Below are 13,678 nucleotides of genomic sequence, written 5' to 3'. Positions count from 1 at the left end.
GAGTGAGCACCGGAGCCACCAACAATTAAGAACCAAGACAACAAAACAACAGAAGATTCAGTGAGAAATGAAAACACAATGCCAAGTTCTTAGAGAGGTAAGAAGTTACCTTGGTGCCATTTGAACTTTAGACTAGGGCTTCCGAGGGCTAGAGCTTCGGCTAGGTTTGGCGTGCAAAGAGAAGAGAAAGGGTGGGCTGGTGGGAAGAGTCGGCTAGGGTTTCGCGTGAACGAAGAAAAGAAGGGATCGGGAGGTTTTAAAGGTTTAGATGGGTGTACAGTGAAGAAATGATCGGACGGTGGTCCGATCCGAAGGTATCAGACGCCTCCTGATCGGTCCCTGGACCGATCCAGGAACATCCTGATCGGTCCACGGACTGATCAGAGAGCTTCCTGATCGGTCGGTAGACCGATCAGAGATTGATCAGTGGCTTTTGTGCCGAATTAATCTGATCGGTCTCCGGACCGATCAGGGATCTCTCTGATCGGTCTGTAGACCGATCAGAAAGGGATCAGTAGCGGGCTCGAGCGTGCCAGGTTGACTTGATCGGTCCGTAGACCGATCAGTGTCTGATTTCTCCCGTAATTTCAGTAACTGAAAGTTGTAATTCCAGTAACTGAAAGTTCTAATTTCAGTAACTTGTTTCGATAATTCGTGGAAGTTTCTCTAGGAAAACTTCCAAGTTCAGAACCTAGAACCTGGAGGATCTACAAGCATAACTCTTACCTAAAAGTTATGGTCTGAACTTGTTTTAAAGCCCTAAAGTTTCAGTTTCTTATCAAACAAAACCTCACACTAACTCCAACCATATGGAATTCTGTCTTCTTGGTCCTTAAGAGTTCAAAACATATTTTTTGCTAAACTCATCTCTATGATCAGGTTCAAGTTTGTCAAAATATAAACAACTTGTCCTAATTTTCAAACAAGGCATGAAAGCTGAAATTCTTGATCCATGTTATGTTTAGTTTCAAGTTTGTCAAAATATATCCAGGTTGTTATTATTCCCTTTAATAACCTATCATTTTATCAATCAAAGTCATGACATGAACCAAGCAACAATACCAATCAACACATCAACCATCAACCATGATTAGAAAATTTCTAGGCAAAAGTCCAACCAAGATTCCTTGGTTGGAATTTATGAGTAAGATCTAGGAGCCAAATACACATGAATTATGTAATGACCTTCCCCATACTCAATTAATGTCTCTTCAACCTAATTATTCAAGGGATGCATGATACATTTTGAATAATTGGGTTGATCCTAGCATCTCACCCCATTTCTAGCAAACAAAAATATTTTGTTAAACCTTATTGTTTGTGTGAGATGTTCCCAAGTTGCCCAAATTATTGTCCCAATTACTCTTGTCATTTTAATAGTCCTTATTGATCATGGTGAAGTTCTAATGACCTAAGGAGCCAAACACATTCCCAACTCCCTCCTTAAATGACTAAATTCATTCTCCGGAAGGGGTTTGGTGAAAATGTCGGCTAGGTTTGACTTTGACTCCACATATGTGAGCACAATGTCACCCCTAGCTACGTGATCTCTAATGAAGTGATGACGCACTTCAATGTGCTTGGTCCTTGAATGATGGACTGGATTTTTAGTTAGGTTGATCGTGCTAATGTTGTCACATAGCACTTGTACACCCTTATAAGAAAGTCCATAATCCTCTAGGGTGTGTATCATCCACAACAATTGTGATACACTCTCTCCCATGGCAATATATTCGGCCTCGGTCGTGGAGAGAGCAACACAATGTTGCTTCCGACTTGACCAACTAACTAAAGATGAACCTAAAAATTGGCAACCCCACTAGTGCTTTTCCGATCCAATTTGCACCCAGATAATCGGAATCGGTATATCCTATCAAGTCAAAAGACTACATACAAGGGTACCATAGACCTACTCGAATTGTGCCCTTAAGGTATCTCAATATTCTCTTAACTGCAATTAAATGAGATTCCTTGCACAAACTTGATATCTAGCGCACATGCCCACAGCGAAAAGTATGTCCGGTCGACTAGCTGTGAGATATAGAAGACTACCAATCATGCTTCTATATTGCGTTAGATCAATTGGTTTTCCACTCTCATCATTGTCAAGGCGAGTGTTTGTCGCCATTGGAGTGGACACTTCCTTAGAGTCACTCATATTGAATTTTCTAAGCATCTCTTGAGTGTATTTCGTCTGATGGACATAAATGCCATCTCGAGTTTGTTTGATTTCAAGTCCAAGGAAGAATGTCAATTCTCCTACTAGACTCATCTCAAACTCACTTTCCATGTGAGAAATAAATTCATTCAAATAGCCTTTGTTATTTGAGCCACAAATTATGTCATCGACATATACTTGGGCTACAAAAATATTTTCACCATCTCTACGCAAAAATAGTGTTGGGTCTATTTGGCCTCTCACAAAACCCTTTTCTAGTAAATATGTTGACAACCTTTCGTACCAAGCTCGTGGTGCTTGTTTAAGCCCATAAAGTGCTTTCTTGAGCTTGTACACGTGGTTTGGAGCTTCGGTATTCACAAACCCCGGTGGTTGTTCAACATAGACTTCTTCTTTAATAAAACCATTTAGGAAGGCAGATTTAACATCCATTTGATAGAGTTTGAAACCTCTATGTGCAGCAAAAGCTAGCATCAACCAAATGGACTCTAATCGTGCCACGGGAGCATAAGTCTCATCATAATCGAGACCTTCGACTTGACTATAGCCCTTGGCTACAAGTCTTGCCTTGTTTCTTACAACTTCTCCCTTTTGATTTAACTTATTTTTGAAGACCCATTTAGTTCCAATAATGGTGGTCTTTTTCGGTCTAGGAACCAAGTCCCACACTTGGCTCCTTTCAAATTGACCTAATTCGTCTTGCATAGCTATGATCCAATCAGGATCGCGCAATGCCTCATCAACTAATTTTGGTTCAATCTCTGAAATCAATGCGACTTCATTAGACTCATTTCTAAAGAATGATCTAGTCCTAACCCCTTGTTGAATGTCTCCCACAATTTGGTCTTGGGGATGACTAGTGGCTATCCTAGATTGTCTTGGTGTTGGTGGTGCCTCATGAATGGTCTCACTCGGCACAGGCGAGGACTCAATATCAGGCAAAGGATCAAATTGAGTTCTTTGTTGCCTTTGCTCATCACCATCAGAGTCAACTTCGACTCGTTCTTCATTTTGATCATTCAAACTTAGATTTCTAAGTTCAAATTGAATTTCTCCTACATCCCTTGGTTGATCATTTAAGTTAGGGATTTCTTCAAAGGCTACATCAGAGGACTCTTCAATAAATTTGGTCCTATTGTTGTAGACTCGATAGGCTTTGCTGGTAAGAGAATACCCGACCAGTATCCCTTGATCAACCTTAGCCGTGAACTTCCCAAGATGGTCCTTGGTGTTCAAAATAAACACCTTACAACCAAACACCCTAAGATGTTTAATTGTAGGTGGTTTCCCAAACCAAAGTTCATGGGGAGTCTTTCCTAAAAACCTATGTATTAAAACTCGATTTTGCACATAGCAAGCTGTATTCACAGCTTCAGCCCATAAGTAGCTCGGTAGTGAGTACTCATTGAGCATGCTTCGTGCAGCCTCTTGTAAGACTCGGTTCTTTCTCTCCACAACCCCATTTTGCTGTGGGGTCCTTGGAGTAGAGAACTCATGTCTATATCCCTTTTCTTGACAAAACTCTAAAAACCTATGATTTTGAAATTCCCCACCATGATCACTTCTAATGGTTTTAATTGTTGTCGATTTTTCATTTTCAGTTCTTCTACAAAAGGAAATAAAAATATCTATAGTTTGGTCCTTATGTTTCAAAAAGAAGGTCCATGTGTATCTAGTAAAATCATCAACGATTACCAAGCAATATCTACTTCCATTCAATGATATTACACTACTGCAATCAAATAGGTCCATGTGCAATAAATCTAAAGCAGTAGATGTACTTACAGTGCTTTTACCTTTATGAACACCTTTTGTTTGCTTACCCTTTTGACATGCATCACATAGTTTGATCTTGTGGTACTTGATGCTGGGTAAGTCTCGCACTAATCCTTGGTTGGCCAACTTCCGGATGTTCTTCATGTTTACATGTGCCAACCTTCTATGCCATAGCCAAGACTCTTCTTCTTTTGACATAAAACACTTAATCAAAGCATTAGTAGCACTTTTAAACGATACTTGATAAATATTATCAACCCTTGTGCCTACTAGTACCGTGTCAAGTGTGTCAATGTGTTTAACCAAACATTGACTTGAATGAAATTCAATTGTGTAACCCGTATCACACAATTGACTGACACTTAGGAGATTAAAAGTCATCCCCTTGACTAGAAGGACATTCTTGATATGGAGACATTCAGATATATGAATGTCTCCAACTCCTACAACCTTAAGACTACCATTGTTACCAAATGACACATTACCTCTATTTTTGTTTTGAATGGTAGAAAATAGTGACTTGTCCCCGGTCATGTGCTTGGAGCATCCACTATCAACAAACCAAGTTGATAGACGCTCCCCCTTTACCAATGCCTACAAGACACGAAAGATAGATGTTTTAGGTACCCAAGTCTTGGGACCTAATGCATCTACAATGAAAGACTTAGGCACCCATGCCTTTGTTACCTTCTTCCTAGTCTCATGAACCCTAGAAACATGCGATCTATGAAATTGGGTTCTTGACACTAAAGAAATAAAGCTAGACTCCTTAGGTTGGTATCCTAATCCAGCCTTGTTGTAGACCGCCCTTTGGGCATTTAGAATCATGTCTAATGTCTTGGAGCTAGTTGAGAATTTCTCAAGCATTTTCTTGAGTTTCTCAACCTCACCCTTCAAGGCCTTGTTCTCATCCTCAAGGAGCTCTAGATGTAGGTCATCAACCTCATCTTCCCTAAGAGCTCTCAAGTTCTCTACTTCTTCTTTTAATGATTTATTTTCTGTTTTTGATTTTTTAAGCAAGGTAGACAAATGTGTAATAGTCTTATAGCATTTTTCTAAGTGAGAAGAGGTTACCTCTTCATCATCCAAAGATGATGAAGCCGCGGCTGATGTGCTTGAGTCATCACTCTCGGATTCGGACTCCTCCCTTGCCATGAGTGCCAATTGCCGAGTACTCTTCTCCTTCTTCTCTTCCTCCTCCGATGAGCTTGAGGAGGATTCATCCCAAGTGGCCTTGAGAGCTTTCTTCTTCTTGGCTCTTTCCTCCTTCTTTTTGGCCCGTTCCTCCTTCTTGAGTTTTGGACACTCACTCCGGTAGTGGCCTTTCTTGCTACACTCATAACATGTAACATTAGTCTTATCGATATTTTGATCATTAGATTTACCTTTTCCTTTATATCTCCTGCTTCTTCTCATGATCCTCCTCACAAAATTTACCATCTCGCTTGATGATGATCCACCTTCATCATCGGACTCGGAGGAGGATGAAGATGAAGGAATCTCTTTCTCCTTCTTCTTTTCTCTCCTTCTTCTCCCATCCTTGCTCTTTTCTCCTGCAACCAAAGCTATACCTTTCTCCTTTTGACCTTTGTTAGCAAGTTCATGAAGTTCCATTTCACAAAAGAATTCGTCTAATTTAACAATGGAAAGATCCTTGGAAACCTTGTAGGCATCTACCATAGATGACCACAAGGCATTCCTTGGAAAGGATTTAAGAGCGTACCTTACTAGATCACGATTCTCCACGCGTTCATCCACGGAATGTAAACCATTGATGATTTCCTTGAACCTCCCATGTAGTTCACTTACCGTTTCATTTTCCTTCATGGTGAGATTTTGTAGTTGATTCAAGAATAGGTCCCTCTTGGCTATCCGAGAATCTCGAGTTCCTTCTTGGAGCTCGATAAGCTTGTTCCATAAATCTTTTGCACTCGAGAATGGACCTACCTTGACGAGTTGGTCCTTGGCAATCCCACATTGTAAGGTGACAACCGCCTTGGCATCGGCTTGCCCTTTACGAGTTTGTTCAGTAGACCACCTTGATGAATCGAGTTCCTTACCTTCTTCGTCCTTCGGTGGTGTGAAGCCTTCCTTGACCGAGAACCACATGGAGATATCAGTCTTGAGGTAATACTCCATGCGGCTCTTCCAATACTGGCCATCGAAGAAGGGTGGTCTGTTGGTGCTGAATCCTTCCTTCATGGCCATCTTGTTGCTCCTTGGAATGTTAGTCCAGATGAAGAGCACCAGACTCTGATACCACTTGTTGGGATCTTAGATGGCTAGAGGGGGGGGGGGGGGGAATAGCCTCTTAAAAAAGAGAGTTCTACACAAAAACTAGTTAGCACAGCGGAAGTGGAAAACTGAAACGAAGGAAGAGAAACACACACACAGCAGACACAAAGATATACGAGGTTCGGGGATAACTTGCCCCTACTCCTCGGCGTGTCCGTAAGGTGGACGACTCCTTGATCTTCGGTAGATCGCACCCCAGATAACTTCCGGCTAAAGATGTCTCCTTCTCGGTGGAGCAACCTCTCAACAGAGTCTCAAGAAAGATCTAAATTAAAGCACGAGACTTACAGAAACTCGGTGGCAAAGGAGAATAGAAATGCTTACAACCACGCGAGATCAGTAGCAGAAAACAGAGATCGCAGTTCACCCGAGAGCTCAAGAACTTCGCACAACAGCACAGACTTTTCTTTCAAGCTTTTTTCGTTGTTTTTTTCTTGTTCCCCTCTCGCTGTTTTTACTGCTTCTCAAATCCGATCTTCTACTGTCACAGATCTGGTCAAAATCACTGCTGTAGCCAATCCCTCTTTCTCCTTACCTGGTTCTCTGAACTCACACCAATGATATCACTGGCGTCTCTCGATCGAACCAATCCGTGAGTCAAGCTGATCGCACCCAATCGCAATCAGAAACCAGTGAACGTTGATGCCTCAAATGCATCTGTTGCAATCACAGTGTAAAGAGCACTTGTCTTCTTCTCTTAATGAAGCTCAATTTGAAATTAACCATGAGAATGTGACCTGCAACCTGCAAGCTCAAAAGACTCACAGCAGATGGTTAAAAGCAGATGGTGAAGACAAATACGGCAATCGAAAAAGTACATGCAAAACAAATATTACCGTGGATCGGTCTGCAGCGATCCACGGATGATCTGATCGGCCTGCGGACCGATCAGTGACTAACTGATCGGTCCCGGACCGATCGAGATAGCGCGCTTTCAAAATATGCGCAGCCTCGATCGGTCTCGGACCGATCGTGCACTAATTTGATCAGTCCCAGACCGATCGATAGCGTTCTTCCCAAACGCTACGGCCTCGATCGGTCTCGAGACCGATCAGGTGAGCTACTGATCGATTTCTGATCGGTCTGCAGACCGATCAGTAAACGTTCAGTAGCCACTGATCAATTCCTGATCGGTCGGCAGACCGATTAGGTATAAAGGTTTCACTGGATCGGTCTGCAGACCGATCCATCTTCTTGACTCAGTCCGGGTCGAGCCCTCTCTGACCTAGTCCGGAGAAATGAGCTCCCTAGCCCTCTCCGACTTCATCTGGTCCTAGAGAACGAGCTACCGAACCCTCTCTGACTCCGTATGCCAAGTTTCCTTCTTGGACTTTTCAACACCAGATGTCCGATCACCCTTGATCCATCTGGATTTTCCCTTGCCCGACTTCACTCACCAGGACTTACACCTAGCTTCACTCACTAGGGTTTTCACCTGGCTTCACTCACCAGGACTTTCCAACTGCTTCAATCAGGTCAACCTAGTCAACCTAGATTAGTAATTAATCTGAGTTAATTATCTGATACAAACTTAAATCAGTGTCAACAGCAAAACAACATCCAGGTCAGACTATATCAACAATAATGACAACCCGTGTCAATGGTGAAATGAGAAATTTCATCTGTGCCAATCGATAATTGATGTAGTTTGTCATGCGAGATCAAGCATTGCTGAATACCTTAATAACAGGTCTAACATAAGAAGTTGCCTTCATCCTTTTGTCTTAAAAAAAAAAACCTACGTACAAAAATATTTTGAATAAGAGATAAGTTGTAAGGAAAAAAAATAGAAATTTCGCTGTAAAAGATAAAAGGTAAAGATGAAAAAGTAAATGAAATATTAAATTGTCTATTTTATCATTTTAAATTATATATTTTTCTATAAAGAAAATAATTAAATAGTAAAAAAAATATTAAGGGACGTTTTGGGTAAGAAAATAAAGGTGGAAAATAGGAATGAAAATAAATGATTATCATTGTTAATATTTAAATTATATAAATAAAAATATAAATAAAGGAATGAATTCTTATACTTGGTAATCACTCATTTCTATATCAATCTCTCAATCAATCGATTACTTTATTTTCATTAATCAAATATTCTCTTAATACCAAAAATAACTATAGTGGGTTGTGCCGTCGACAAAAAGGAAAAGGACCTTTGCCTTTTTCACCGCCGCCACCCAACTCCACCGGCCAACGTCTGACACCAGTCAGCGGCCCTCCCGCCAGCCACCAGCTGCTTCGAAGTCAGCTAAAGTTGCTGTCTCAAATAGGTGCCAAGACCAAGCTGCTACTGATGGAGACTGCGCCGGCCGAATAGCCCTGCGTCGGATCTATTTACGTCGGCCAAATTCTTGTGCCGCGACATGTGCCACCGGCTCTTCCTTCCTTCTTGTACTGTTGCTCATGCAAGGAAATCTATCGGAACTCCTGCTCTCCATAGAAAGTCATTCACGTTTTGAAACAAAACGTGAACAGTAATCATGAAATTCAATTCACGTTTTTGAAACGTGAACAATGTGCTGGTTACTCCAATGGTTTTTTGCCTTTGAATAGCAACAATAGTTGTTGTTGTTCATTATAAATTTGAACTCATTAGTACTAAGGGTAAAATTAAAAATTTATTAGATTCTCATTATTGATATTGACTCGAAACAAACACTGATAATGTAATCTTGATTTTCATTCCTATTGACCTCATAATCAATCTCATTACTATTCCGATTCACAAATTTAAACAAAATGGTCCGTTAATTGTAAAAACATTATTTCACATGAAACTAAGAAGTGTAAGAAAATTGTATTCCATTTTTACCCTTTTGAATTTTTGTTTCTCTATTTCCATCCTTTGAAAAAAACACTACCTTAGAATTGGTCATGGTGATACAATGAGCTGGTGGATTAGGGTTTATATGGTGTCCGAAAACTCGACCCTTCTCCATCTCATCCAGGTTCATTTCTATGCGAGCCACGGTAGTTCGATACCTCTCCGCTTGTCTCCATTGCTCCCTAATTGTTGTCTCGAAATATGATCTAAATCACTACTTCGGCGGTGAATTCATACTCGCTCATTGCCAAGCTCTCCACCTCCCTGCTAATGATTCCCACGCAGACTCAGTCCATTGCTGACAACCGCAAAAAGAATCAAATTTTTGCAATCTTTACACTATAATCAACGATGTGAGAAGCAAAGGTTAGAGCTTTGATAGCCTAACCGTTAGTTTCAGATCAGTACAACTCACTGAACTCCTGGTGGAGCGAGTGATACTTTACCTCAAGGAACCCATTGACGGAAAAAAGGCGCTAACTTTCTTCCAGTGGTGCTCTCAGACTAAACATTTCGAACATGACTTGCGATCTTATTACTTCACTGTTCATGTCCTTATTTGTTCCGGCCTTTTTATCGATGTGCGTGCTTGGTCGGCAGTCAGTAAGTATACAGAGAGAGTTACATCTAAACATGCATCAATTGTGGAGGTGCTTCTCGGCACTTACGAAGCAGTTTTTCCCGGACATCGTGTTTTTGATCTTTTGCTGCAGGTGTATTCGAAGAAGAAAATGGTCAATGAAGCGTTTGATGCTTGCAGATACTTGGGAGATCATGGGCTAGATGCTAATTTAATTAGCTTTAACACAATGCTTCATGTTTCACAGAGTTCTGATCAGAATAATTTGGCTTGGAAGATATTTGAATATATGTTTGTAAGAAGAATATACCCAAACCAAACAACGACTGAAGTTATGATTGATGTGATGCTCAAGGAAGGGGTTTTGCCAAAGTTAGTGAGTGTTTTGGATAGAATTCATGGGAGTAGATGTGCCCCTGGCATTATTGTGAACACTACACTGGCGTTTAGGATCATTGAGGAGGATAGGGCTGAAGAAACAATCACTCTTTTGAAGAGAATGCTGCAAAGAAACATGATGTTTGATGATATTGCATACTCTTTGATTGTAACTAGCTATTGCAAGTTGTGCAAACTAGACTCGACACTTCAATCCAAGGACGAAATGATCAACAGGGGATGCAGCTTGAATTCATATGTTTACACTTGTCTAATAGGATTTTATTCTCAGGAAGAAAGAATCGAAGAGGGTGTTCAAATGATGGAAGAGATGAGCTCAATAGGACTGAAACCATATGATGAGACATATAATCATCTGATAATTGGTCCGTCGAGAAATGGATGGACAAATTAGTGCTTGAGATATAGTGAAAAGATGCTTGAAGGTGGATTTTTTCCCAGTCTTGACACTTGCAATGAGATGATAAAGACACTCTACATAGTATCCCCACGGGCGGGATCAGCCGGTTATGACATGGTATTCTTGCATCATGAGTCGGGAGGTCGAAGGTCTGCGGCAGCAATTGCGATAACATCAATATCTGTCCGTGCTAAACACCTAAGACCGCCATGTCATAACTGGGCCCGTATTCACCGTGATTTACTCCCTCTCATACTTGTGGGGCCGGGGTGAGGGGGCCGCTGGGTTGGCGGTTCCAACCTTTTGCATCGTGAAAACCAACAGAACTCTGACATCTTTGTTGAACATGGGGCTTGTCCCTGATCAAGAAATATACTTGATTCTAATTGATGGCTATGGAACAACTGGAGATTATCAGAAAATCATCACACTTTACTATGAGATGGTGCATATGGGTCTTGAGCCCAATGTAAGGTTCTATAAGTCCTTGGTTCAAAACCTCTGCAAATGTGGACAAATGAGTGAAGCTGAGAAATTTATTGGCATTTTGGGGCGGAAAGGTTTGACCCCTACTAATTGTATGTATAATTCATTGATCATAGCATATTGTAACAGAGGCAGTATACAGAGAGCACTTATTTTCTATGAGATGATTCAAATGGAGTTGGTGCCATGTTCAGATGCTTTCATGCTTCTAGCAAAAAAAAATGCTAGAAGTTGAACAGTGAGATTTCAACAAAATTCAAATGGTTAGATGTTTATATTGCACTCTCGAGACTGAATTTTGTTTGTTAAGTGGTCTACACATTTAGAAGAGTTTGACATGATCACCTCGAGAGATGGTTATGATGGGTGGAGTTTTTACTTGCTTGAGAGGATAGCATCTACGGAAGTTAGGCTATATCATTCAGTAGGAGTTATGAAAATACTATTTTCCAGTGAATAATACTCCAAAAATATGTATATATGAGCATTAATATAAGAAAAAATGACTCATACATTCTACCAGATCAAGTATAATGCATTATGCTTTTGCTCTCTAGCTCTAGCACACCTTTTCTGTTGGCAAATTAAAGAACTTAACTGTGTTACGAGCAAGATAGCTTGCCGTGTGTTGAAGGAGATGGCCTGTCCTTATTCAAGTTTTTTGGAAATGAAAATTGCATACTCATGCTCAAGTACCCTTCTCTGCTGATGACTATAACTTCATACTTTATGATGAACTTCATTCTTTATGGGTCAAGTATTTTGGCTGCCTTGTTTCCATTCATTGCAAATTTTGGTTCACTCATTGAGATGAGGCTCATTGTTGGTTGACTTCTTGAATGTTTTGAAGTCACTGGGGCATGTTGAAAAGAAGATACATTTGAATGAAGACAGTTCAGTGCATGGTTTTTGACTTCTTGAATGTTTCAGTTCAGTGCATGGTTTTTGACTTGAAGAACACTAAGCAGAGTCATGCATTTATGATGGCAAAACTTCCAACATGCTTGAATTTTCTTTGGGAGTTTGTATTTAGCAACAAATCTGCACTTGTAACATTTTATGACTTTGGGGCAAACCGTTTGTTGATTCATTTACTTTCCCAAAATGAAAATTGCTGGCTTGGGCATTCGAACAATAATAAGCAGATCCATGCATTCAGGATTGTGCAGATTTAAGCTGCCTTGTTCGACGTGTGTGAAGAGAAAATCAAAAGTAAGTTCATCTCTTTTCCTTTCAAATGTGATGTTGGCTATCTCTTTTCACTCAAAGTTTCCATGGATATCTCTAGCTAATGGAATTGTGCTAGGAGATGGATCTTTTTTATAATCCATTGTGGGGATGCTTGTTTGGTGGTCTAAAATATAGCAAGATCCTGGAGAAAGAAATGTGAAAGGAAAGAAATCCCCGATCAGCCGGGACCAACTAGACGAGCTCGTGCTTGCGGCCATGATGTCGTGAACTCGCAACAGCCACTAGCTCGTAACCTCTCAGCGACTGCTATGAGTTCGTGGAGTCACTGTGAACTTGCATGGCCTTTCTGCTCGCAAAGACTGTGGAGAGGTTAGCTACAATGTCATCGTGAGTTTGCAGTGAGTCGGAATGAGTGTGAGTTTGTGGTGTGGCCTTGACTCACTTGGTATCGCTGCTACAAGCTCTCAATGCCCATTTTTTTTATGTTTGAGATTGAGATTCACAATCAAAGTTCATTATTCTTGTAGTCATTTTTTTTATTGATCAAGTATGAAAAGATTATTTTACCTGGTTTTGGATGGATGAAAAATGTGTCAAAATTGTTTGTGGATGAATTTAAACTATGTCCATCAATTATTTTTTCAATAGGTGAATGAATAAAAGTGTTTCAACTCTCGTACCATTCATTTTTTTTTATATTTAATTTATATTTTAGAGCAAATATAAGATAAATTCAGTCTTTTGAAAGATAGATGGGTGACATTAAATTAAATTTTCAATCATAAGCAAACAAATAATTATGTGATAATTTATAAGGGAACAAAACAATGTCTCCATGGAATGCCCAATTGATTAGAGGGTGATAGAATTATTATAATGGGGTAAGAGATCAATTCTTATTGGACACATGCACTCAGAGAAAAAACCCTCTCATCCCTTATCCACTTGGACAGTCGACTATAAGCTGACCCATGATTTTTCTCCCCTCATATAACCTGGAGACGGGTTATGAAAGATAACTGAGATAAATATAATCACTTTTTGCTATAATAGAAAAATAAAATACTACTACAACGACTACTACTACTAATAATAATCACATTTCATATTGCAACGTGATACGGGTTATGATAGGTCTGTCTGACGAATGAAGGAGGGGTCAAGGTCGAGAAGGATAGGAAAGGTATATAGCCGGTCGAGTGAAGGCCGAGTGAGTATCCATATGCTTATACACGCTCGTTCGGGTAGAGCCTGACCGAGTGTAGAGGCACTTAGCCTTTTGTATAGTTTTAATATATTACAGGCCGAGTAGAGGCCGAGAGAACATCCATATGTTCATACATACTCGGTCGGGCAAAGCCTGCCCGAGCATAAAGGCACTTAGCCTAATATATGATTTCTAGTACATTACCGGCTGATCGAAGGCCAAGTGAGTACCCACGTGCTCATACACACTTGGTCGGGCAAAACCTGCCTGAGCATAAAAGCACTTAGCCTAATATATGATTTCTAGTACATTACTGACCGATCGAAGGCCGAGTG

The 13,678-nt window shown here is 40.4% G+C and overlaps 1 protein-coding gene across 1 annotated transcript; it reads left to right on the top strand.

The window, feature by feature from the left end:
• Positions 1–9,739: 9,739 nt before the first annotated feature.
• LOC122050666 (pentatricopeptide repeat-containing protein At1g66345, mitochondrial-like) lies at positions 9,740–11,180 on the top strand. Its single transcript, XM_042611557.1, has 2 exons — positions 9,740–10,428; positions 10,784–11,180. Exons 1-2 carry the CDS (start codon positions 9,812–9,814, stop codon positions 11,178–11,180), a joined length of 1,014 nt encoding a protein of 337 aa, XP_042467491.1. The 5' UTR covers positions 9,740–9,811.
• Positions 11,181–13,678: the final 2,498 nt, after the last annotated feature.

This window comes from Zingiber officinale, chromosome 3A, assembly GCF_018446385.1.
Source record: "Zingiber officinale cultivar Zhangliang chromosome 3A, Zo_v1.1, whole genome shotgun sequence".
NCBI lineage: Eukaryota > Viridiplantae > Streptophyta > Magnoliopsida > Zingiberales > Zingiberaceae > Zingiber > Zingiber officinale.
The sequence above is the reverse complement of the archived record's forward strand: the minus strand, read 5'-3'. Positions and strand labels throughout refer to the sequence as shown.

Coding starts and splice junctions, on each gene's coding strand:
- LOC122050666 (XM_042611557.1), top strand. CDS start 9,812: ATGGTCAATGAAGCGTTTGATGCTTGCAGATACTTGGGAGATCATGGG. Junction 10,429..10,783: donor AATCATCTGATAATTGGTCC/GTCGAGAAATGG, acceptor GAAAACCAACAG/AACTCTGACATCTTTGTTGA.